General features: G+C 43.6%; 1 protein-coding gene across 2 annotated transcripts in view; it reads left to right on the forward strand.

Annotated features, from left to right (window-relative positions):
- The window catches only part of EMCN (endomucin), a 246,200-nt gene that overhangs the window by 203,320 nt on the left and 15,290 nt on the right, over positions 1–27,590 (forward strand). The window contains exons 6-7 of one of the 2 annotated variants that reach the window (XM_029597067.1): positions 10,947–11,024; positions 25,556–25,609. In XM_029597067.1, the coding sequence (XP_029452927.1) occupies positions 10,947–11,024; positions 25,556–25,609 (132 nt within the window). Of the gene's footprint in view, positions 1–10,946; positions 11,025–25,552; positions 25,610–27,590 lie in introns of both variants that reach the window. The other variant, XM_029597065.1, reaches the window with a different exon arrangement.

Genomic DNA, 27,590 nt, shown 5'->3' on the forward strand with positions numbered 1-27,590 from the left:
TTGTGCTTAAATAATAAAAACCCTACAGCGAATCCCCCTTTCTTCCACCAATACCCTTTAAAGCAACCAAAACTTGATGCTAAAAATGATTGCTTGCAGAACCTGGCATTGGCATTTCTCCTCTGCCATCTAACACTGGCATCAGGAGCCTGGCCAGCCTATAATTGATCCAATTATTTGTAACAGGAAGAACATAACAAATCATCATGGGTGACTTCTCTTCATTCCTCAAACCTCTACTATGCTATGTTCCACAGGGTTCAATCCTCTCCCCAGTCCTGTTCAGCATCTGCCTTAGACTCCTGATGGACACAAATTCTAGACCATGACTACAGCTATTCTGACAACATTCAAGTCTTCCTTTCATTGGGCTTCAACAGAGAAACTGCAGTGCACAATACAAACCTCTACCTTGCAGAAATCTGGAAATGAGTCTCTTCCAACAAACTTAAACTAAACCCCAGCAAAACTAATGTACTAGTTCAGACACCTCCCCTGTCCCACTGGATGACCTCAAGCTCTTGCCAAATGACTCCAGGTTACAAATGGACTCACAATTATCCACAGTTGCAAAAAGCATCCAGCTATCACCTCAGACAACTCAAGCAGATAAAGCCACAGCTAGAGAAAGACCACCTTGTGATCCTAACTTATGCATTTATCCTCTCCTGGCTGGACTACTGTAATATGCTTACATACTTAGTAACATAGTAATGATGGCCTTAAAAGACCAAATGGTCCAACCAGTCTGCCCAGCAAACCTCTTAATCGGATTTCAAACTTATTCAACATAGCTATGTTGAATACGTTGGAATCGCGATTGTTGATCTAAATAAAATTTAAACCCCTCACCCTCCTTAATCCCCCCCCAAGACTTACCAAAGCTGGCCAAAAGTTCCGTGAGGGTCCGGGAGCGGACGCGTGGGGAATCACGTGACGCCGCGTCACGTGATTCCCCTCGGGTTCGCTCCCGGACCCCTCGTTGGGCTCAAAAGGAACTTTTGGCCAGCTTGGGGGGCCTCCTGACCTTTTGGCCAGCTTGGGGGGGTCAGGAGGCCCCCCCAAGCTGGCCAAAAGTTCCTTTTGAGCCCAACGAGGGGTCCGGGAGCGAACCCGAGGGGAATCACGTGACGCCGTGTCACTCCGACGTGACGCCGACGTCACGTGCTCCTTGCAAAGGAGTTCAGGAATGGCGTCCTGACCCCGCTGGACCACCAGGGAGTTTTGGTAAGTCTTGGGGGGGGGGATTAAGGTATCTGGCTCTGCTGTACCATGCAGGTTACCACCATGTTTCTCTTAAGGGTAGTAACTGCCACTCTGTGCAGTTATCCCCAAGCCTTCTGATAAGGGTAGTAATATTTACAATCAAATTCAAGCAATTGTCAAACCCATAAAAAATTACTGCTAGCAACATTTTTACTGGCTGAGGAGCCTTCTTGAAAATTCAGACAATGCTGCTTGACTTGCTTTGCTTTTGAACTTGGCCATAGAAGCAGTCCTATGTTTTTTCCCTTATGTTGACATATCAATAACCCAGACTGTATAAGTCAGGGCCCATGTTGTTGCCTGAGTCCAATTCCACTCCCTCCGTTGCTAAAGCAGAGAGTGATGTTGCAGTTGTGTCAAAAGCATCAAGACTTGGATACAGGTAGCAATCCGCATGCCTTCTGTTAAGGATAATAACTGCCATTCCATGCAGGTTACCCCCATGCTTATCAGAACCTCAGACTATAAAACTCAGGGTCCTCAGTGGTTGTCTGAATCCAAATCCCCTTTTTCCTCCTTGCCGTTGAAGATGAGAGCGATCTTGTAGTTGTGTCAAAAGCAACAACTCTTATTGGTTAAGGGTAGTAATCCCCATGCTATCTGTTAAAGTTATTAACTGCTATGCTGAGCAGGTTAGCCTCTTGCACCCTTTTCTGCATTTCCATCCTCTAGCCTTTAGGGGATCCATTCTGTTTATTCCATGTCCCTTTGAATTCTTTAACTGTTTTTGTCTTCACCACCTCTTTTTCAGAAGGTGGCATCTACCACCCTCGCCATGAAGAAATATTTTCTGAATACTGTATGTGGTCCTCCCTCAAAAACTCCTTCATTGCCTACAGCTAGTACAGAACACTGGCATCCGGATGCTATCTGAGTCCAGCTACAGGGAACACATCACCCCAATACTCAGACTTCTACTGGCTTCCAGTTTCCTATCAGGCTCAATTCAAAACCCTGTGAGGCAGATTTTAAAAGTCCTACGCACGCCGGGCCTATTTTCAAAAGGCCCAGCGGCACGCATAAAGCCCTGAGATGCGTGTAAGTCCCGGGGCTTAAAAAAATGGGCTGGGCGGGGGCATGGCCAGAGGCCTCCCTACGGCTGCTGGGCCGGGGGATCGCACGCCGGCACTTGGCCAGTACACGCAAGTTGCACCTGCCTCTGGCAGGCATAACTTCCACAACAAAGGTAAGCGGGGGGGTTTCAGGCTGGGGGCGGGACAGGTAGGGATGGGAACGGGGAAAGCTAGCTAGTCTCCTCGAGGGCTCGGTGCCCGTAAGTTGCACTAGTGTGCACCCCCTTGCACGCGCTGACCCCTGATTTTATAACATGCACACAGCTGCGTGCGCATGTTATAAAATTGGGCGTACATTTGCGCGCTCCGGGTAGTGCACACAAATGTAGGCCGCGCGCTTACATTTTAAAATCTGCCCCTGTGTATAGCATTTAAATCGCTAAAAGGACTAGGCCCTTCTTACCTAAGCACTGTCTGTCCCCCTGCAAGCCCACCTACAGGCTAATATTTATTTTATTTATTTTTATATACAGGTGTTCGATTTTACATATCACATCGGTTTACATTCAAACAAAAATGCAGGAAATCAGGCGTTTCCTTTGTCTAATACATTGAACATTTATAATATGGAAATTAACAAGGGATATAAAAAGAACATGGAGATGGTTAACACTACGGGTTGCGTGAAGGGGTGCACAAAGAGGAGTGCCCTTTGTCGCACGGCGCACGACGCCTGGTGTTCTGACACCGTTTAACAGTGCTGTCAACAGTGATGTCGTGGGGGCAGGTCTCCCAATCGGGGATCTCACGTTGCCCCTCCCCTCACAGTTCCAGATTAAATTCCTTCACTTTTCTTTCCTTTCTCATCACTGTGAGTTGTAGCAGGGTGCCCAGTGGTGGTGGGTGGCCTCCCTGTGCGCGGGCGCCTGGTGTTCTGGCGCCATTTAACGGTCCTGCGCTGTCATCAGTGATGTCGTGGGGGCGGGTCTCCCGATCCAAATGATATCCAAAACTAGTGCTTTTCTGCATATCCTGCTGAGCTCAAACACTTCAGGCTTGCCTGAAACAGCAAGCATGACTTCTCCTTGTTCCAGGCTCTGGAGCTCTTTCCCAGATGAGACCAGATGTGTACCTAATATATTGACTTTCTTTCACATGGTTAAAACCTACATTTTTCATCAAGCCTATTCTCCCTAACCCTAGTACACTGCATATTTATTCGCCACCCCATGACAGTTTAATTGGCTGCACACTGAACAATTCAATGTTCTTTATCATCTATACCAGTCCTGTATAAACCGTTCAGGACTGGTATATATGAAGAAGATTGCTTTAAATTTAGGAAAACTTTGAAGACTTTTTTTTTGTAAGCCTTTCCATCTAGTTAATTAGTGGTTTGTTTGTTTTTCTTTTTTGTGCTATTGTTTTACTTTATATTTTATGCTTGTTGACAAATGGGTTCTCTTATTTTTTCTTACTTTGTTCTTTTACAGAGTTAACATAATTTCATTTTTTTTATGTTTTAACTTGTTTTTGTTTCTGATTTTGAATGCTTTATTATTTTTATTGCAATCCACTGATACTTTATAATGATGATTACTGATGATTTCTGTTTTTTTTTGGTTCAGTTTATATTTGATGTATGTTATATTTGCTATTTTATTGTTATTTATTGATGTCTTATGAAATTAGGATTTTGTATTTGATTTTATTGCATTTAATTTTATTATTTATTGCTTAGGTTACAATATGTAAGACATGCAATCAATCAAGTTTGTAGAAATAAAATAAATATTTGCATGTCCTATGACATACTGTGTCAAATGTAACTCTTGTCATACTTATGTAAACCACCCAGTAACCCTATACCTCATGCTGAGTACCATGCTAGTAGTGTGAGTAATAAATTATTTTAATAAATAAATGCACTATCCTTATCTGGAAGCATGCCATGACAGCACTACCAACAGCCTAATCATCAGCATTGTCTTCATCTTTACCATCATCACCACATCATATTGCAACATCCATTTTATGCAGTCTTAAAGTCGCATAAGCTTTCTGAACTGGCCCTGGGTATCCAAGAACAATAAAATCATTGACCATAATGAGTGTATGATCTCTTCTATATGTTTGGGGGAAGGAACTTTTGACAGTCAGTGTTAATATTGCCAAAAGTGTAAAATATTCTATCAGGAGTAGACACTCTGAGCATACTAGCTTTGTTTAAGACTGAATAGATGCTTCTTTTCTCCTCACACATGATTAGAGAAAGTAGACTATGCCTCAAATCATGTGCCGATTTCCAACCACGGCAAAGGCAGCATATCACTTCTGTTTCTCTGGTAGCAAGGGGTGGCACTCTTTTTCAAGGTCTTCTGATTGTGTAAGTCTACACATTATATTCAGATGTAATACCTCTTAAGGACTAAAATCATATGCTTAATTTGCCATCATATGACTTCTTTCAGATCACAACAGCTTTAAATGGGATTGAAATCCTTCATCTGTTGGTCTTACAATGAAATTGAAGCAGGAGCAGAGAATTTAGCAGATCTAGTGGACCTCTTTAGCCCTTGTTGGACATACCAAATAGATTCATATTTAAAATACTAAATTCTAAACATGGTGCCAACCTTTTGATGCTTCAAAAAAATGTGATGGATTTAAAAAAAAACCAAAGAAAAAACACTTGAAGGAACTGGTGCTGATGTTTCTTCAGCCCTTTATTGCTGTCTGCCCCACATACGCCCCCATGACCTTGAATTATGAAACTTTATCACTGGTTAAAAAAAATTATTTTGGAAATATCCCTTTTCCCAGGAAAAATTAGAATTGACCGGAAAACAGAAGCAGTGAAAAGAATAAGAAGATAAAATGGAGCAGGTACCAGTCAGTATCAGCAAATTTTCCAGCAATGCATTGCATGGGCTAGGGAGAAATGCACTGAATCTGTGAATCAAAGCCAAAAGCTGGAACCTCCTATGCAGCGGTAATGATGATGATGTCAGAAGCTCAGGCAGATGTGAGTAATTTAGGATAGTAGTATTATCCTCATCATTAGCACTGTCTAATATCTAAGCTATCCCCAAAGTCATCATCTCGGCAGATCGGCTGCACTATTTGTCTTCATTGGTGATTGCCATCTTCAGGTTCACAAGAACACCAGAAGAATCCGAGTACACTTTCCAAACTGCAACAGGCTCAGAGATTCATGCAGAGAAAGTAGCATAGTTTTATTTTATTTTATTTTATTTTTTTCTTTTTGGACCGACTCCCATCTTCCACAGAGCACAGATGCTATAGTGTTGCAGCGGTTGGCTGTTGATAACTGCCGAGTTCTTTGTGTTTCAAACTTCTCCTGTGTATGCAACCTATTATGCAAGCAGCATGCAGCATTGACAGGGCATCTCGGGCAAGCAGGAGGAAAATCTCCAGCAATTAAAGGAGATCTTTGTTACCTTCTGTACCTGTCCTGACACTACCGGGAAACCTTTCTCCGTACCATTCTCCTCTGCCTCATTACTGCACCTGATCTGCCATTCCCTGCCAGTTGGATCAGTTTTGTCAACATCACTCAGACCTGCTTGGGAGACTGACGGGCTGTAGCAATAACCACAACAGGAGGCTTATGCAATGCATCAGTGTCAGCCAGAATCGCAAATGATTCAGTGCACACTGGAGACTCACAGATTGAGTTTCTGGCAGTCTGCCCCTCCCAGAATATTTTTGAATGTGATTCTCCAAACACTGGATTAACAGAAGTTTGGACTGAAAAAAGAAAAAAAAAAGAAAAAAACTAGCTCATCTTTACTCAGAACTGCTAACAGGTTGAAATATTACAAAACTATTAAGAAAAGGTCATTTCCACTGCATTTCAATGTGCACAGTAAGAGAAAACTATGAGATTTATGGTTTGAATTTCTGGGGAACTGTTCCTTTTACATTCTTTTTATGCATGACTGTCTTCAGAAATCTTGACATGAAAATGGGGTTTGGCATATGAGGTTTTTTGTTTTTTTTTATTGTAAGCATCTTTAATTAGTGCATTCATTCATTTCAATAAAACTAATGGCAAATTAGATCTTAAACCTCATGTATGAACCAGAAAGTAGTTCATCACTTTCCAAGAGGTTTTCGGCGACTGCATCTCCGGCATCCTCAGCCTCTCAGAAGGAAGAGCTGCCTCTGGCGAATGCTGCTGCCTGCTTCTGTACCTAAGATTTCTGGCTCTTTCCACAGTCTGGCCTGTATGATTATTCTACTTGGATACTTTGTCTTGCCACCAGATGTCTTATGACATCTTAGAGAAATAAATCTCTGCTTTGAGATGTACAGTGTACTGTAAATGAATTGCACACTGGTATGACAAATGGATCCTGCTACATCACAGTAATAATATACGGTGTGATGCAACCAAGGCATCCTCTGAAAAGACAGGTTAAACCGCAGGGGACTCCTGAAGCTTCCAGCTGCCCTATACTTGTAATAAAGGTTGAAAAATAGTTACATTGCCTAAATAAAATTAGGAAAATGACAAGGAAAAAAAAAGAGTAGTCCATTCGATTTTTCTCTCAGGCAGTTTACTGACAGATCTGTAATGAAACTGCTTTGACCAATAGTTGTTTGTTTTTTTTAATTCCATTTTAGAGGGTCTAGTTATGTACAGCTAAGAGCTGCTGTCCTGTGATGCAGTTATATCAGATTAGAAAGTGTAGCACCCTTCTTAATTCTGAAAAAAAAAAGTTTCACTGCCATGCCTGAAAATATATATAATATTGACCTTAGAGCAACATTAAACCCTATTAATTAATACTACACATTCTTCATGCAGGCATTTTAATGTTCTTTCAGAGTTTTCATTGGTAAAAGAGAACTCTCCCAGTAGTGATATTATACCATAGTCAGACTACTAGGTGATGAAGGTTATAGTTCTGGTTTCCTGTTCACTGGACAGCTGTAATACATTTTTTTATTTTACTTGCCTAGGGGGAGAAGCATTCATTCCAGGAGGTGGAGTCTAAGTGGGGTTAGGACTTGCATGCATAATTTTTTATTTTAAAAAGTATCCATGTAAATTTTCTTGGCAAAACTACTTGCACCAAATAGGAGGTGTGATTGTGCATGCCTAGTTTTGCTGGGATAATTTTTGCTTACACACACAAATCCACTTTGAAGACTGGTGAAATCTATGCGCATATTGCCGACTAACTTGTACGTAATGTTACAAAATTTCCCCCTAAATGAAGCATTTTGGGTTCATCTGAGCTGTGGAATGTATTAACTGCTTTATTTCCATATGCATGAGCCTCACAATCCCTTTTCAGACATTCAAAGTCACTCCTACTATTAAAGAAAAATTAAAAAAAAAAAAAAAGATGGAGAAATGGTGCTAGCATGCTCAGGCTGTGATGTCAGCACAATCCAGAGGCAAAAGGTCAAAACCTCCTGCCTAGACGTCTATTTCCCTAGCATCGCATTTACATACAATCTCAAATATTTGTATGCCTCAGCTCCATAAAAATCAATGGGGGAAACCCCAGCACTCATATATATGGAAAAGAAGCATATTACAGGGTAATAAGCTTGGGAAGGTATCAAGCATCATATGCTTCAGCCTTTACAAGGACACACGTTTGCAAACACCATCTCCACCATAACTGTATATGATGAACAGCTGTGGTAAAAGGATTCCAGCGCATGCCACAACTCTCTATGAATGCAATGAAGTAACCATGCCAGCTTGCCAATGCTAGAATGACTTGACAACTCAGATATGCTTAAACCAGAGCAAAGTAGCATGGGAAAAGTAGGGGGCACAATGAAATGTTGCCCTGCCTGCCCCTACATGGCATACCATGTGGCAGCTTCGACAGACTAGCTCCTGTAAAAGAGGGCAAGAAAGCACTGTCACAGTAGGCCAACACCGCAAATACAATCAACATCTAAAAATCGCTATGTCAGGATGACATTTTTCACCCCACACACCTTCCATAGAGCTCTTATGAGCTTGAAGTAGTGGGGAGACTCCGTGATCTCTCTTGGATACTGAACCTGCAGTGGCCCCCTTCTTTCTGCACCATCTACCTCTTCCGGTCAGGGAATATAATGATGGGCACATGTGTTATGCAATATGCTGCGCACGATGAACACTTTCCATCTTCACTGGCATAAGGGATACTAAATCTCTGGTGTTCGATAGAGCAAAATCAGCCTTTCAGAGGTCCAAAGATGTTATTGATCAGAAACTGGAGGACCTATTTGCGCCATTTTTTAAAGGGAAAGGAGGGATGGAGTAAGAGTTTACAGCCAGGTTGACAAAGGGTAACTACTGACAACCACAAGCATACCGTTAAATTGTCACACTATCAAAGGCTAGAAGATATGATGATATCACTAGCAGCCGTTAACCCTAGGTTCCAGCATGTACCTGGTAGACCTCCATTTCCTGTATCTCTAGCACACACACAGTCATGAAGGGGGCTCTGCCTTTATCCATGAGCTCAGTGGCAGGAACAGACAACTTAGTTGCCACAGCTGTCACCAGTGATAGTCATAGAGACCTGAATATTCAGACTGCGGTACTGCTTATGGTTCTAGAAGATGATTTTCTGGCTAATTTGTGGAATCAAATCTGCTTGAGTACAACCAATTATCCCAGTGATGTTTGAGAAGTGAGTGAGGCCAAAGAAGCCTCTTTCAACTGTCCTCTCCTGCTCAGTATAGGGATACTGTATGTAGTCAAGCATGCATGGCCTCCAGTCATATCTTCTGCAATTTTCTTGAAGGCACTACTAGCCAAACAATGCAGAGTTCTCGTTAGAGGTGTACGCAGAAAACATTGTTGTTTTAGTTTGTTTTTCATGTTTGCTTTTAATTTTATTCATTTTTCATTTCATTTGATGTTTATTTCATTTTGTTTCATTTATTAGAAACAAAATAAACACCTTAGCAAAAAAAGAAAGGAAAAGAAAAAAAAACAAACAAAAGAATGGTTCTCCCCCACTGAAACTCCACCAACAATTATAATTACAAGAATAAAAAAAGAGCCTTTCCATATTCCCCCACCCTCTCAGGCCTGGGTATGTCAATAGCCACATGGCCTGTGCCTAGGGTGGCAGAAATATGGGGGCAGCAGACTGGCTGAAGATTTGCTGCCTTCCAGCTGTGCTGGATCTCAATTAGCAGAAAACAACGCTCTGCTTCCTGATCCAGCCCCTCCCAGGCAGCGTGTAGGGAAACAGGGTGGAAAAAGGTGAAAGGAGGGTAAGAGGGGCTGAATGAGGATCAATGGAGGCTGAAGGGATTGGCTGGGAGGTTTGTCTCTATGTTAGAATGGCGGGAATTAGGGGAAAGGGGCAATGTTATATGTGTAAGAGAGAAGGGACTGGTGTTGGCTGTGTTTGTGTGCGTATGCCAGATTGGCAGGGAGGTTAGAGAGGGGGATACAAGAGGGAGCAGGATCGAAACAAGGCAGGGACACCAGCCTCCTCCTTCACCCCCACCAATGTAATTAAGATTCTCTTTCTCCCTTGACCTCAGATTCTTTCCCTCAGATCCTGGAACCCACTCCCAATCCATCTCCTTTCTCAATTCCAGAACCTCCCTCCTTCCTCCCATCCCAGATTCTTGATTTTCCCTCCTCTCCCTTGTTGTTCCTCAACCACAAACCTCTTTTCCTCTCCTACCCAAGCCTCCATATGTTTTTTTTTCCATCGATGATCTCTTCAAAGTGGCGCACTCTCTGCTTTGAGGTCGCGCCATAGTGATGTCTCTCCAGCATCTTCCTCCTAAGCGGAGGATGCCATTTTGATGTATGGCCATTCATTTTAATGACTGTAAATCAAAATGGTGCCCTCCACTCAGGAGGAAGGTGCTGGAGAGTCATCACTCCAGCACCTTCCGCCAAGTGGAGGGCACCATTTTGAATAAGACATTTGGAGGCCTGGTCCCCAGCATCCAGGCCTGAGTCTAGGCCCTGGCCCTGGTGACAGGACCCAGCCTTCAGGCCAAACCCCAGTGTTGGACCTCTCCTGGCCTAGGCAGAGGTCGACACATCAAGACCTGACCTATGGACTGGGCCCCAGCGTCAGGCCTGTGCCTAGGATGAGGGTCCAGTGATGGGATCCAGCGTCTGGACCAGGCCCTGGCATTGGGCTTCAGCTAGGGCCGAGGCCTCAGCATTGGGACCAGACCTTGGGCCAGCCACATTGTTGGGACCCCAATGGATGGGGTAAGTGAGGGCTGAGGAGAGGTCCCTGGTCCTGGCAAATTTTTGTGGGCTTCTGGGCTGGGATCCGGCATCAACATTGGGCCTAGGCCGCAGCCCCAGTGTCAGGCATGGTCCTAGGCCCAAGTCTCTGCATCATAATCCAGCTTCCTGGCCAGAACCTGGCATCGGGCCTAGGCCTAAATGTAGGCCCCAGCTCAGAGGTCAGGTACTATTTCTGGTGCCTCAGCCTACAGGCTTTCTATTTTTTCTAAACAAACCAAAAAAAAAAAATCAAACAATGAAATCTCATTGTTTTTCCTATTGTTTAATTTTCAAAACAAATGCATATCTCTAGTTCCTTCCATATGATCCCCTTCTTATTTCCCTACTCTTCTCACGGTAAGACCTGATTCTGATGATTCAACAGATTCATTGGGTGGTTTGCCTTTTTTCAGGTTCCACTGAAAGTATAAAGAGTACAGCAGAAGTCCACAAAAATGACTCATCTAAGAACATTACATCTACGACAAATGGTAAGCACGAATAGTACGTAGTCCTCCTCCAGAATCATGCCATGCTGACTGAATTCTCAAAGAAAGATTGACTGCAGAAACACTATCTATTGTAGTGATAAATTACGAAGCGCTCCCAGAGAGATATTTTCAAGGCCGTAGAAAAAAATGAAAAAATGAGCCCTTACTTAAATCAATAAATCTTGATAGGAAATGGGGTAATGTATGTACCCTCTTTTAATGCACTAAGTCCAAGGTCAGGTGATGTCTTAATCCTAGGACCCTATGCTGAGGCTTGAGTTTGGTCTCGCCTGCTTGCAGTGTTTGTTTATCATAATACTTGGTGGTAGGGTGGGTACAGTATGGAAGATGTTGGCGATGGTTCAGAAAAGTTTGTTTTCAGTACTGTTTTTAATTTTGGCCACCTGTCTATAGATAGACCAAATAGTAAGCTATGAAATTTTATTATGTATTTTTTATTTTATTTAAAACACTTTTCTGCCACCTATCAGACTTTGTAAGAAGTTTCTAAGTGGCTGTAGTCCTGCTCTTGCTGCTCATTTTCACTATATTCTTTTTTCTACCGTCTCTGTGCCAAGACAGGCTGCATCCTTCCTTTATGGCCTGCCCACCTTACTCTCCCTAACACAGGGTTTCTCTTTTACTGCCATCTCCCCTTTAGTTCCACCAACATAGAGGTTCTCAATATTTTTAACCTTTCCACTTCAGTACCTGCATCCTCTGTGGTCAAAGGGATTCTATAGCAGTATCAAAGGATTTGGTGGGGAAGACTTGGGCAGTTATGTTTGCTTTGTTTGGGAAAAATGTTAACTGTTTTGTGTATGTACTAATAACAAATGTCCACTGGATGACGTTTTTAAATAGTGAGCAATTGCCGTTTGGAGTGACAATGGGCTGTGTTGAGAAAATGGTATGTGTTCCCTTAAATATGTGGGGTTTTCTCATTGGGTGACTAAAATTTAGCAGGACGTATAAGAGTGGGAAGGTTTGGCAAACTTTCCCCTTTTTGTTTCCTGTCCTATGCAGAGTAGGGAATGTAAAAGGGACCGCCAGATATGTAGTCAGTTGGCGTGCCAGTCTGTGGGCTGGCTGGCCCAGGGATCTTCCCTTTAAGGAGTAGGTCCCTGCAGGGGCTCTTCCCTTCAAGGGGAGAAGGCCAAGGAGTAGAGTGGGCCATTCCCCCACCCAAGGAATTCACCAGAAGGTGGGAGTATGAAGAGGTCATTCCTCCCTCTGAGGAAGTGCGCCAGAAGCACAGGAATCAGGGTGAGTACGAGTGCAGGATTGTCCCTTGAGTGCAGTAGACCAGGGAAATCTGCACTTGAAGGAATGCGGTGAGAATTATGTAGAAAGTTGAAGACCAGAGGAGTATGAGTAGGTCCTGTGAAATTGGAGTTGCATTTGGTCCCCTTTGTATGTAAAGTTTGACATGGGTATGTTAAAATGAGAACCCCATTCCACAGGGTTGGGACTGAGGTACAACTCAAGAAGAAGCTGAGAGTTCACAACAACCCATAGAGTTGGTAGAGATAACAAGGAGTCATATGGAAAGAGATGGAGGAATGTAAAGAACATAAGAATTTGCCATGCTGGGTCAGACCAAGGGTCCATCAAGCCCAGCATCCTGTTTCCAATAGAGGCCAAACCAAGCCACAAGAACCTGGCAAGTACCCAAACACCAAGAAGATCCCATGCTATTGATGCAACTAATAGCAGTGGCTATTCCCTAAGTAAACCTGATTAATAGTAGTTAATGGACTTCTCCTCCAAGAACTTATCCAAACCTTTTTTTTTTAACCCAGCTACACTAACTGCACTAATCACATCCTCTGGCAACAAATTCCAGAGCTTAATTGTACATTGAGTAAAAAAAGGAATTTTCTCCGATTAGTCTTAAATGTGCTACTTGCTAACTTCACAGAATGCCCCCTAGTCCTTCTATTATCCGAAAGTGTAAATAACCAATTCACATCTACTCGTTCAAGACCTCTCATGATCTTAACGTCCTCTATTATATCCCCCCTCAGCCATCTCTTCTCCAAGCTGAACAGTCCTAACCTCTTCAGCCTTTCCTCATAGGGGAGCTGTTCCATCCCCTTTATCATTTTGGTTGCCCTTCTCTGTAGTTTAGGTGCCCAAGAGAGATTGTTTATTTCGTGAGTCTGACTGTTTGAAGTCCATGAATTTCTGATGCATTTGGTATCCATAAGTTTTTTACCTGCTGTACATCCATGTAAATAGTTGCTGGCTGTTTCATCCAGAAATAAAATTAATGGTTTGAATTTGAAACCTTGTGTCTGCTACACTTTATTTCACCAGTACCAGAGTTGATAGAGGGGGGAGGCAGTGAATCGTCTCTGTTCAGCCAGAGAGAAATGTACTTAATGCTGACTCCTGCTGCCTCTGATCAGGTCCAGTTCACCATCTGCATGACGTATTTTAGGAACCAACTAAATAAATTTGTTAAGGAGGATCCTCATCCAGTAGCGAAACCCCAAGCAGGAGCTACACTGTAGGGGCTAATTCATAGCCCATTTTATTCAATGGGGTCTATTCAGTAATAGCACAGGTTTTCCCTATTAAAAACTTATCATACCTTAATGAATCAGTCCCTTAATGTTCAAATTATATTAATATAGTGTGTGGCTAGCCAAATCAAAGATTTATCAATATGCTAAAACTCCTAAGTGGGTAAGATAACCCACTATTTTTAGCTGGTTACCTTTAGACAAATATTCTATTGAATATTCATCTAATTCTAGTTGGTCATCATTTGACTGGCTAGATTTAGTATGGGTGGGTTCCTTGACTAAACATAGCAGGTAGGTGATGAAAATCAGGTGCTAATAGGCTAAGTCCTTCAAAAAATAACCCAAAAAACCCTTAAACATTAGCAATCCCTTCCTGGCCCCAGTGCCAGGGTCCCATTCCCTCCCTCCCAAACTCCCAGCTCTTTAAATTAAAATTAGAATCTGGGGCCGGGGTCCCTTTCTCTCCCTCCCCCCAACTCTTTAAATGACAGAAAAACCTCTCCGGGGCTGGAGTCCCCTTCCCTATCCCCCCCCCCCTTCATTACTCAAAATGTAAAAAAAAAAAAAAACAACTCCTTGGACAATAGGATTCTCCCTCTATTTCTCCCTCAGCAGTGACATTTTAAAAATGCACTCCCCTAGCTCCTTCTCTGTCAATGCTGGCCAAAAATAGATAGCACCTCCTGTTCGAAAAAGGATTTGACCTTTTTTGGACAGGCAGGATGGAGAAAGGAATCCTCAGCTGGCATTATCCTCGTTTGACTAGCATCGAGATAGGGAGGAAGGGAGGGCAGGGCCGGCGCTTTTACTAAGCAAACTAGGCAGTTGCCTAAGCACCAACCCTTAGGGGGCACTAAAGCTGCCAGCATGACCCCTGTGCTGGCCAAAGAGAAGGCCACAAGTGGAGCCCATCCCACCCACGGCCAAAGAGAAGAAGAGAGGGCCATGGCTGGAGCCTCATCCCTCCGATGGCCAAAGAGAGGAGGAGAGAAGGATGTGGGTGGAGTGCATCCCACCTGTAGCCAAAAAAAAGGAGAGGGCCATGGGTAGAGCCCATCCCTCTTACAATCAAAGAGTAGCTTAGAGGGCCGTGGGTGCAGCCCATCCTGCCCACGACCGAAAACAGGAGGCAAGAGGGCTGCAGGTGGAGCCCATCCCACCCGCAGATGAAGATAAGAATAAGAGAGGGTTGATAGTGGAACCCACCCTGCCCACGGCTGAAGAAAGGAGAGAGAACTGTGGGTGGAGCCCATCCTATGCACATCAAAATATGATGGGAAGAGGCCTAGAGTGAGAGAGCAACAGATGTGGGCTGAAGGAGGGCTGCTGCTGTGCATGTATTTGTGGGGGAAGGGGAGAGTGAATGAAATAGCATATGTGTGATTGACAGCATGTATGAGTGTGAATGAGAGCAGATGTGTTTGTGATTCATAGCATGTGTTGAGAGAGCATGTTTGTGTGAGAGTCATTCAAAGTATGAGGGAGACAGCATGTGTGAGTGTGATGAAAGCATGAGGGAGACAGCATGTGTGAGTGTGATGAAAGCATGTGTGCAGAGAGATTGTATGTGTGCATGTGTGTGATTGAGAGCATGTATGTGTTTGTGATTGAGAGCATGTATCTGTGGGTGAGAGAGAGAGAAGAAAGATTGGGTGCAATGACCCTACTCCAGCCACCACTAATCCATGACAATTGCAGGGAGTCTGGAAATCAACAGTTTCCAGGTATGAAGAAGGCGAGGGTAATTGGTTTTATCCATAATAGTTTTAATTATCGCTTTGGCTATTATTTGATGTATCTGATATATTGAAATATTTTATTCATATTTGGAAAATTTTTATAAGTTTTTAATTTTTGGAGTTTTTAATTACTACATTGTAATTGTAATTCATTTACTCTTGGCTTTCTGAGGGTCAAGTCCACACGCAACATATGTTACCACAGGCCTAATACCATATGGGTTCCAATGTCTTCTTTACAGGGTTTTCGGTTAGCACCACAGCAGTGCATGTAAATAAACTATACTGTTGTTGTAATATTTTTACCTCAAAAGACTATACTTTGTCATTTTTCATGTAAAATATGTTGTTATAAATGCACATTTTTTAAGCTATGTATGTGGTTGTATGCAACCGGTATGGGGGGGGGGGGGCACCAAACTGTATGGTTTGCTTAAGGCTAGGGGAGATTTTTTTTTTTAATGACACTGCTGAGGAATGGAGGGAGAACCCTGCTACTTGGGGAGCAAATTTGTATTTAAAGTGTTAGTAGGAGAGAGGAAAGTGGTCACTAGCCCTAGAAGGTTTTTTCATTAATTTAAAGAGCTGAAAGAGCTACCGATGGGATCTCTTCTTCCTCTCACCTACAAGACCATGACAAACCACAGGCTGGCACAAGCTCCCAAAGAGCAGGGATAGGACTCTAGAACATGGAACTCAGAACAAGACTCTAAAATCAAGGAATAAATTCTGAAGACCTGACTAGCTGAGGACTCAGACTGAAGACTGAACACATCCAATGTTGGGACCAGGACAAAGAAAACTCAATACTGGACAAAAACCTGGACCAAAAGACCCAACAGAAGACAGGAACAATAGACCAGAACAAGAGACATAGCAAAGGCCCCAATGTAGAGATGAAGAGCCCTTTTATAGGGTAGGCAGGCTAGGACATAATCTCAAGGCACTTCAGGCTTTCCCACCATGGGCCCTTTAAATACCGAACTAAGGCAGTGCTCAGCATCGGGGGATCATCGGCAGTGTTGTAGAGTCGCACTGAGGCAGAGGTGGCGTCTGGAAGACAGTGGCCTCCATGCTGTGAAGTGCACTGCAGCATTGAAACATCTCTCCCACAGGTCGGGACCGAAAGATAGAGCCACACAGTGTCAACAGGTGAGTGGCCTTTCCAGACCACATTGGAAAGCAGAGCCTGCATTGGTGAGTGAAGCCGCTTGCAGGGCCACTGTAAGCAGTGAACCTAAAAGTTACCGCCTTCTCTGTTCGGCTTCAGAGGAGACGAAGGTACCCATGTCCTGACAGGGGGCTGGAGGTTCAAAACACAGGATCCAAAGACACACAGGCACTGAGGCGAAGAACCACTCAAGACAAGGCAAAAAAGAGCTTGGCTGCATGCATGAAGCCAAGCTCTTTTTTGCCTTGTCTTGAGTGGTTCTTCGCCTCAGTGCCTGGAAAGGCCACTCACCTGCATGAACAAAGACAAGGCTGGAAACTTAGACAAAGACAAGGCTATGAAGACCCGTCGCAGGGACACATTCACTGACCTCGTGGCCTTTGTAAACTGTCAGAGAACCAGCAGCCAGGGTTGGTCTCTGGGTGTATCCTTCCAGCCAATCCGAAGGTCCTTTTGGACCAAAATCATCTGGGAATAACTTATGCGTGAGCCCCTGTGCCACAGCGCAACCTTGAAGGGCAGAGACCACAAGGCCTGCGCTACTGGGAGGCGAACATGTCCAGGCACGGCCCAGGTGATGACGAGGAGCCAGATGGGTACTGAAAACAGAAGTTCAGATGAAGCCTGAAAATAAGGTCCAAGACAGAGGTCTAGACAAAGACTAAAGACAAAGTCCAAGCAGATACCTAAGACCAGGATGGACCGCAGGCTGGAACAAGCTCCTGAAGACCAGGGACAGAACTCTAGAACAAGGAACTCTGGAACTCGTAACAAGACTCTAAAACCAAAGAAGAAATTCCAAAGACTTTAACCAGCTGAGGACTCGGATTGAATACTGATGACATCCAATACTGGGACCAGGACAAAGGATATTCAATACTGGATGAAGACCTGGACCAAAAGACCCGACAGAAGACAGGAACAACAGATCAGAATAAGAGACCTTGCAAGGGCCCCAATGCAGAGCTGAAGAGCCCTTTTATAGGGCAGGCAGTTTAGGATGTCACCTTAGAGTTCCACAGGCTTTTCCACCTTGGGTCCTTTAAATATTGAACTAAGGTGCATGCCCACACCTAGGAAGGCAGCTCGCCAGCTGGGGGATTGCCGGCGGCGTTGCAGAGCCGCACTGCGGCAGAGGCATTATCCAAAAGACAGAGGCAACCGTGCTGTGAAGAGAACTGCAGTGTCGGAGGCATCTTTCCCGCAGTGCAGGACCCAAAGTCAGTCGCATATTGGCAATGGGTGAGCAGCCCTTCCAGGCCGCATTGGAAAGCAGAACTAGAATTGGTGAATGAAGCTTCTCGCAGGGCCACTGCAAGCTGCAAACCTAACAAAAAGTGTATGTATAATTTTTATTTTTGTTTTGTTTAATTTAGGATACAAGAAGGCTGTGATCAGTGGCCAAGGACTCTTTTCCCCTCCGTGCTGAGTCAAACAGGAGCTCCTCAAGAAGGGCTTCCTCTCCCTAAGGTTCCAGGTTCTGGATCCATTGTAGCTTTAGGGATGAGCAGGATGCTTTTTCAGGGGTCATGGCACCAATGATTATGCGCTCTGGGGCCGTCGACGCAGAAGAGTCTGTTGGTAGGCCAGCGCCACTGATACAGAAATGTACAGCACCATCGACACAGGCGCTATCAACAGAGGCATGTTCTACACCATTGACGCAGGTGCCATTGCTGCAAGAGTGCCCAGTGCTGACAACAAAGGCACCATTGATGCAGGCATGCCCAATACCATACACGTAGGCACCATCAGATGCAGGTGCATCTGGCACTGTGAATGCAGGCATCATCGGTGCAAGAGTATCTGGCACCATTGACGCAGGCACTGTCGACATAGGAAGGAGTGTCCAGCATTATCAATGCAGGTGCCATCAATACAGGAGCATCTGGCTCTGTTGATGCAAGCATCTTGAGCACGGGAGCTTCCATCAACAGACAGGTGCATTGGTTCATCAGTGTACTCAGTACACTCTGCACCACTAGTGCAAAAGTCTTCGGTGCCACCAGTGCAGAATTTGAGGCCACCGAACCCAGGGTTCCACCTCTGCATTTGAAAACTCAAAATTCTCCTTACATCTTTGGTGACAAGGAAGGTACTCTTTAGTTTTGCCTGTTCAAATAGGCTGGGCTATTTATTCCCCTTCCCAGGCTCCTGGACTATTTGTGGCACCTTTCCGAGTCTGGCCTTAAAACCACCTCTGTCAAGGTTCATCTAAGTGCGTTAGTGCATACCACCGAGGTGTCGCTGGCACTAATGCACTCATTTACTCTTCTGGGAAGCAGGAAAGGCTGTAATGCGAGGGGAAATTATGGCTTACATGATAAGGAAATCCAAACTGCTTAATTAGCGTATAGTAACATTGGAACAAGAGTTTCGAAAGACTAAAGCGCAGTTTACTTGCCATCCTTCTATAATCGCCAAAAAGTTATAGAGAGTCTCTATATACCCTAAATTATTTACATCAAAAAACCACAAAACATTTATTATATACCTCACATAATTTATATCACTTTGGGAATAAAGCCAGCAAATTACTGGCTAATTTGATGAAAGTTAGGAGGGGACATACCCATATTGAAGCAATGAAAGATCAATGCGGGGTACAGCAGACCTTGGCTGAGGAGATCTGTAGAATTTTTCGCTCATTTTATTTATTTATCGAGTTTTATATACCATCATTCGGTTTCGCCATCACAACGGTTTACAAGTTTCGATGGGGAAGATGTTAAGAGGTTAGGATGGGGATTAACATCATTACTATATATACTATATATTACTATATCAATGTTTTAAAAACATTGATATAGTAATAATGTGGTTCCTGGGGCCAACGCAATAGAAAACCTATTTTTTTCAAGGGTTATCTCTGCCAAAGGTAACAGAGCAGCAATTGTCCTGGCTAAACAGACCATTTACTCTTCAGGAAATATCGGAAGGCATCAAATCTAGTCCCTCACATAAGGTCCCAGGCCGGATGGTTTAATGCGGATTATTACAAGATTATGAGCGAAGATCTGGGGGATACCCTTCAGGATTTTTTCTCAGAAGCCTTACTTCAGGGTACTTTTCCTCGGGAAGCTAAAAAAGCATGTATTGCTGTTCACCCCAAGTGAGGGAAAGATCCAATGCAGCAGCCTCGTATAGACCTATATCACTTTTGAATTTTGATTTAAAACATTTTGCTAAAATTATTGCCAATAGACTGAATATTGTTTTATCCTCCTTGATCTCCCAAAACCAAGTGGGCTTTGTAAAGGATAGGTCAGCTATTAAACATATCTTGAGATTATGGACAGCCATGGCTCAGAGTAAATACTTTTCCGCAGAGGCACTAGTGGTAGGATTTAATGCCGAAAGGGCATTTGACCATGTGATCTGTCGCTACTTATTTTCTGTATTACACAGATATGGCTTTGAGGATGATATTGTTCTAATATATCCTTATTATACCAGGAGCCTTGCTCTATTATTCTGGCGAATGGTTGTATGTCCCAGGAATTTGAGCTTAAAAGGGGTACAAGTCAAGGCTGCCTGCTTTCCCCACTCTTGTATATTCTCTTCTTCGACCTGTTACTGATTAAAATAGCTGAATCCCAGGCTACTCAGGGATTTGAGGTGCGTGAAGAGAATTTCAAAATAGCAGCCTTTGCGGATGACTGTTTAGTTTTTTTTTTAAAGACCCAGTTCACTCTTTACAGGCAGTAATGGATCTACAACAATTTGGTCTTTTGTCAGGCCTTAAAATCAATTTACAGAAGTCAGAAGCCATAGATGTCACTGGAACTCTGAAAGCACAATGGCTGGGCTCTTTCCCCCTAAGCTGAATAGACACTGAGATGAAATATTTAGGGGTCAAAATCCCGGTTGGTATTCTTGATATCTGTGATTGTAATATTATTCCTCTACTGTCAAAAACCAAAAGGAAATTGGCGGATTGGCAGATATTGCCTCTTTCCATTAGTGGTCGGATCAGTCTCTTTAAGATGGTGAAACTGCCCCGTTGGTTGTATGTGCTACAAATGTTACCAGTGGGGAAATAAGCAGGCTCGACTAGAGTTGGGTAAACTACAACTGCCTTGGGGAGAAGTGGGAATGGACTGCCCAAATTTACAAACTTATAACCTTGCTTGCTTATTAAGACACGTGATTATGGGACAAATCTGTTTACCCCTTCCAGTTTTCTACAAGCCTGGTGAAAACCCCTTAATGTGGAAAATTTGCTGCATGTCTTTGGGCATAGGCTACCAGAACAACCCAATTATTAGGGCATGTAGGTAGGCCTGGAGGATGTTATGTAGAAGACTTGGGATCTCATGGGCAGTATCACCGTTCATTTCCATTGTGGGCCATCCACGCTTCATTCCAGGATTAGAGAACATGATAGTTCTGGCATGGGCTAACAAAGGCTTGGCTGCTCTACACCAATTTATTCAGGTGGATATTGGATTGGTTCACCCGTTTAACAATTTCAGAATAGAAGAGTTGTAGGCTTATTTGCAAGTTAGACAAAAAAAGTCTCATTCCGCCCCTTTTTCCCAGTTTGACCATTTTTTTCTAGTGCCTCCTGGGAAAAAAAATATCCTGTGCCTTGCTAACTAAAGCCAAAAAAGGAACTGAACCGCATAATAATGTGCAAGCGTTGGTATTGTGCTGGAACCAAGAGATGGATATTCCAATTTCTTGTAAAATAATAAAAGCTTGTTTTATGCATGTCATATTCTCTGAAATAGTATTGATATTTTAAATTTTTCAGATGTATGTTTTTATCAGTTGTTTGGGCCTTTAAGGTCAACTTAGTGTATACTGACAACTGTACTAAATGTGGAATTGCTCCAGGAATCCTTTTTCATTGTTTCTGGGTCTGTGCTGTCATAAGACCATTTTGGGAAAGTATATTGGCCTATTTGGGTAAATTTCTCCATATTGCCTTACCAGAATCCTCTCATCTTTGTCTGCTTGAATGTATGGACGCAATTTCCTCTTCATTCACAATACCACAATGTTTGTTTTTGTGGAAAGCATTTTTATTGGCAAAAAAAATCTATCTTGGAATATTGGACAGAGATTGAGAGACCTTCTTTTAAATAATGGAAGCTGAAATTGCATAAGATGGTGGTTTTTGAACAACTGACTGCACGTCGTACTTCACTGGCTAAATAATATGCAGTATTTTTGGACATATGGCAGGCATATGTTTTGCCCTTAAATGCAAAAGCACACAGTATGCTCTTTGCCTTATTATAGTAGTGGACACCGAGGTAAGCTTTGGAGCTTATTGCTATTTTCCAGGAGCTCTCTAATATCTAATGCCATTATTCTATGGCGGTTTAAGGATTGTGATTGCCTCCACTTGTCTTTTACAGTGATTAGAGGGGATTTTGTACTTTCTCTTAATACTTAGTATTCCTGCTTAGTGTTGCAATGTACCAGAGGAAAGGAGGGTATTGAGATGTTAAATGGCAAACGTTTTTCAACCATGTATTTTTCTTGAAAACTTAAATTAAAGATATATATATATATATATATATATATTAAAAAAAAAAAAAAGTTTACTTAAGTTTGAACAATAGGATCCATGCAATGATACCAAAAATCAAGAATAAAATGAGGAAAATGCAAATCAAGAAAAAATAGGTTTATCTGTCCATAATGCCTCTTATGATAACCCTCTGCCTCTATACTATGTCCTGATCCAAAATGCCTTCACCAGTAAGGGTAAGTAAGTTCTCCTCCAGTTCCAGCATTCACCAGGGATGATGGAAAATACTTCCCCAGCTTCGAGAATCGATAAATTTACCAAATACGTCTCAAATGTCTCAAAAACTGCAATCTGTCTTCCACCTTGGTGTTAATTAGGTGCAAGATGCAAAAACAGGGATCCAATCCTTCGTTCCAGAGGGTCGTCCTCCTCAGTTAGGAGTTAATTCAAATATCCAAAGATCACTCTCTTAAGATCCTCAAAAACTCTTAGAAGAGAATTTTAAAAGCCCAGTGTACGCCAAAATTGGGAGATACGCGCCCAAGTCGGGCTTGCATGTGCCCACTGAATTTTAAAAGCTGCCCAGATGTGCACGTATGTCCCATTGTGCGCCCATCCCGCAAGTTTTCAAAAAGGGGCAGGGCATTGATGTTTCAGGGCATGGCCAAGATATGGCACTTAAATACTTAGGCGCATGGGCGCACACCTAGATCCCCTGCAATGCAAGTTTACTTCTGCTAGAAAAAATTAACCGTACCTGAGGGGTTTTAAGAGTCTGGGGTAACTGGAGGGCGTGTAAGCTATTCAACCAGGGGGATTTAGAGGAACTAGCTATTAACTGGGCAAACTGGTTGATGATCTGGTGAAAGTGGAAATGGTGTGGACACACGCCCATAGAAAATGTCCCCGACTTACACGGTAGAAGCGGGATTTATACATATAGGCGCACGTCCACTTAAAATTGGGCACACATGTGAACACGGTCAGGCTATTTTATAATATGCACCCGTATACGCTCGCAATTTATAAAACGGCCGTGTATCTGGACACATATGTGCCAAAGTGTGTCTGCTTTCCGGTTTGAAAGTGACCGGCGCCCAAGGGGGGGCGCCATGCAATATTTAAATTGGCGGCTGGCGTTAGTAAGGAGGCGCTAAGGTTGCTTGCACGCCCCTAGCGCCTCCTTGCTAACGGGAACCCGATCGGTGTCGGCGGTTCCGCCAGTTAGGAAAACTGACGCCAAGTTTATCAGCGTCGGTTTTCCTAAACGCCGCACAGCCAGGGGGTTCAGGAAACAGATGCTTGTCAGTCATTCGAGCGTCTGTTTCCTGCATCCAACTGCCAGTGGTTGGTTTTTTTTTTCTATTTTTTAACTATATTTAATTTTGTTTTTCCTCCTACTTAATATCGCAACGATATTAAGTAGGAGGCAGTACAGAAAAGCAGTTTTTCTGCTTTTCTGTACTGGTTTAAGGAGCGCTCAGCAATTAATGCCCGCCTGGAGCACTTTTTTTTTTTTTTTGCATCTAGAGTGAATGTCAATAGCCTCAATCACATGCATTTGCATGTGATTAGCGCTATTAGACTCACTCTGCGTTGGATGTGCATTGATTAGGCGCTAATCCCCTTATTGCATTAGGGGATTCATTAGTGCCTATTCAACCCGTGTCCGTCCGACTGCCGGTTATACAGTGCGCCCGGCTGAGCGCACTGTATTACATCGGTCCCTTTGTTTGACTAGGCCTTAGCTACTCAGTCTCCTCTCCAACCCTCTGCAGACTGAGATCCAGGGATGATCTCCTGACTGCTACTACCTCACCTTCCTTTTGCCTACTGTACGTGCTCAGTGGCTATTTATACCACTGAGACCCATCCCAAAAAAGGATGGCCCTAAAACTGGAGAGGTACAGAATAGTGAAAAAGCCTTTCTGAAAATCCCAAGATGACCACTGGGAAAATATTGGTGCGGGTTCTAATCCCCACTATAAAATAAATATTATTTACAGTCCACTTGTCAATCAAATACATATGTGACACTACTGGCTTACACAAAATGTTGTTACTCCCCATTTAATGAAAGTGCAGTAAATCTCACACACACACACTCTCTCTCGCTCACATTTTAAATTACATAGTTCATTTCAGGAAAATATGGGCCATAAAGTTTTGGGTGAAGAAGTTCTGCCCCAATTCTCTGTATGCATTATGGGGTAGATAATCAAACTACTTGTGCTCTAGGCAAACCCTTTGGAGTTTGCCAAAATAAGCAAAGCTAAACTATGCAGGGAGTTTTGCTTTGATTATTATTGCCCCATGAAAATTACCTACACCAGTTTGTGCCTGCTTTTTGTGCGGGTTGTATTTTTAGGGGGGAAAAAACCCCCTTCGTACAGTACATGTCGCCTCCCGCCTCGGGAATGCCCCCAAACTTAAACAGATAAAAGAGTTATGTACGGGGTTGACGTACGCATAGAGGGCGAGCACTAATCACAAGGTCCATTTCTGAGAGTAAAACAGCATTTTATCTGCAGACGGGGCTTTCATTATTGCCCTCTCTTTAGTGATATTTTTTTATTGTACGATATCGTTCACAGCAATAGTGAGAGAGCTTTGGACCCACTTGCTCAAGTTTCCCTTCGTAAAACCATGAGTAAACAATAAAGAATCCTGCCATGATTTCTATTTTCTGAAACCAAGCAAAATGACAGAATCTAGGAGTGTGTGATTCGAAATTTCCTGCATAACATTTTGTTTGTGAAATGAGGCAGCATCATGAAAGGTCCAACTTTCAAACTCTCTGCCTTGGGACGAAGCCCGCAGGTGCTTTTCACTCCTGGGCTCTGCATCAAGTTTCATTTTGAAGCTTGCTGTGGGGGTGGAACGGGTATAAAGTCCCTGCAGACTCTTGCGCCCTCGTCTCGTGCAGGGACTTGTCCCGTGGAAAATGCAATCTAAGGTGTGTTATTTTTCTCCCCGGACCCCCACCTTAACCACGGCCCCTGGTAAACACGGCTGAAAGCCGCCTAGGGGAAGGCAGTTTTGCGATGGCCAGTTTGCACAAGTGAATCGCTATTTACCTGCCTACATAGCTTTGACAATCGTCCTTGGAATGTAGTGAAACACGCATGATATTTGGTTCATTTCGAGGGGGATTATGGGTAACAAAAAGTTTGCTTTAGAAAGTTGAGTCATGAATATACTGTCTGTTTTTTAATCTCATCCGTGTGGCAACTAAAGTCCCTCTTGATTTACCAGTGAAAATAGTCAGGCCTTACTTCCAGTAGGGTCAATCAAAGGACAGGTTGGAGCTGTTTGATTCAGTGAGCAAGAATTCATTAACCCAGTGTGACGTGAACTACAATGTTCAGTGGTTCTGCAGGTGTAATGTTCAGTTGAAAGCTGTGATATTAAAGTTGTTAGCAAATGGTCATGGACCTCTAGGGGGCACTCTGGGGAATAAAATTAAAAATTAACTGTTCCCGTTCCGACTGTGGCTGAGACTCTCTGGGATGCGGCCTAGTCATGCCTAAATAATCATCCATAATATGACACCCAGGTGATGGCTTACTAGAACAACTAATTAATCACTATTTGTTTTCATCCAGTAGCCTCTAATAACTCAAACCCTGGACAGAACAGTGCTGCTGTGTCATCTGGATCTAGTGAGTATACTTATATTTTGTTATATTTGTCTATTGCCGCTATCACTCCCTCTTGTCCGTTAAGAAATATAAATGCACCACACGCATGCAAACATTTTTGAAGAATGCTAACTGCATTGCACACGTATTTCTCTAGGGGTTTAAGTTGATCAGTCAGTCGTTATTTCTTTCCATCCCTTGCTTCTATTATAAGGCTTGTCTGTAGTTAAGAGTAGAATTTTGTAAAAAGTGAAGTAAAGTTTGGTGAATAAAGTCTGCATTTCTGTCACACCTTTCAAGAGAGGTAATTATGTACTTTCCAGTGGCTGATAGTTGAAGTTTTGTGGGCTGAGACATAGAGAAACTTAGAGTCTACTCTAACAGATGCAAAAAGTCTGGCATGTCCACCTGTTGTGAATTACTCCTGAAAAATAGATCTTTTACCTTCACTTTTTCATCCACCACTCATGGAAACAGATTGTAAATGACCACTCAATCGTGTAAAATTTTCACAAGAATTTGACTGCAACTTTCAGTGGACTCATTCTGGGTAAACATCTTGCGCTAGTGGGATTTCCCCTTTTCTCATAATCTTTTGCCAGATTACCACAGGGCAGACTTTGCAGTAAATTCTACAGCAAAACACTTCACAAAAAGGCGAGTAATAGCAAATTCTTGAAGAAATTGCTTATTCTCTGCACGTCCTTGCTGAGAAGTCACAATCTGTTACGGTAGTAAATGCACAGCAAAGTGTTCGACCAATCACAGGCCGTTCAGGAAGACAATTTAATCCTGACCACTAGATTTTCCAGGATTTCTGGTTCTGCATTTTTGTACTGACAAAAATAGGATTCAAATTCTGTAATATTTAGGGATGCACTGGGCTGCCAACAAAACTTCATGCAACAAGGAAAAGTCAGTTTGGTGGGTGCCATCCAATCCTAGGCCCTCCCATATCACCCCTCCCATCCTCCCTCAATCCTCTCCTTCCTTTCCTCTCGCACCCCTCAAATTCTAGATCCTCACCCTTCTCCTTCTAAGTACCCTCTGGTATGTCCTACCTGCAGCTTCCTCCTCTGCGGTACAGCTCCATTTTGTTTTGCAGTATGAACTAGGGGTGTGCATCCGTTTTCCACGTAATTGTAATCCGCAACTTATTTTGTCCTATCTGCTAAATATGTGGGGAGGCGAAACGCATCGCGACTCCCCACGTATTTAACAGATTTCTGTTTTATTCGGCCACCTAAATAAAAATTTAAACCCCCCACCCTCCTGACCCCCCCCAAGACTTACCAAAACTCCCTGGTGGTCCAGCGGGGAGTCCAGAAGCCATCTCTGCATTCTCACACCCTCATTTGCCGGTTTCATCATGGCGCCGATAGCCTGTGTCACAGGGGCTACCGGTGCCATTGGTCAGCCCCTGGCACATGGTCACCGGCGCCATCTTGTGCTCCTACCATGTGACAGGGGCTGACCAATGGCACCGGTAGCCCCTGTGACATAGTATGGGCAAAGGCTATCGGCGCCATTTTGAGTCCTGGCATCGGACGGCCGGCATGCAGGAGGTCGCTCCCGGACCCCCGCTGGACTTTTGGCAAGTCTTGTGGGGGTCAGGAGGCCCCCCAAGCTGGCCAAAAGTCCCTGTGGGTCCAACGGGGGTCCCGGAGCGACCTCCTGCATGCCGGCCGTCCGATGCCAGGACTCAAAATGGCGCCCTTAGCCTTTGCCCATACTATGTCACAGGGGCTACCGGTGCCATTGGTCAGCCCCTGTCACATGGTAGGAGCACAAGATGGCGCCGATGACCATGTGACAGGGGCTGACCAATGGCACCGGTAGCCCCTGTGACACAGGCTATCGGCGCCATGATGAAACTGGCAAACAAGGGTGTGAGAATGCAGAGATGGCTTCTGGACTCCCCGCTGGACCACCAGGGAGTTTTGGTAAGTCTTTGGGGGGTCAGGAGGGTGGGGGGTTGTAGTTAATTTTAATTTTAGCTGGG

Source organism: Rhinatrema bivittatum, chromosome 1 (assembly GCF_901001135.1).
Source record: "Rhinatrema bivittatum chromosome 1, aRhiBiv1.1, whole genome shotgun sequence".
NCBI lineage: Eukaryota > Metazoa > Chordata > Amphibia > Gymnophiona > Rhinatrematidae > Rhinatrema > Rhinatrema bivittatum.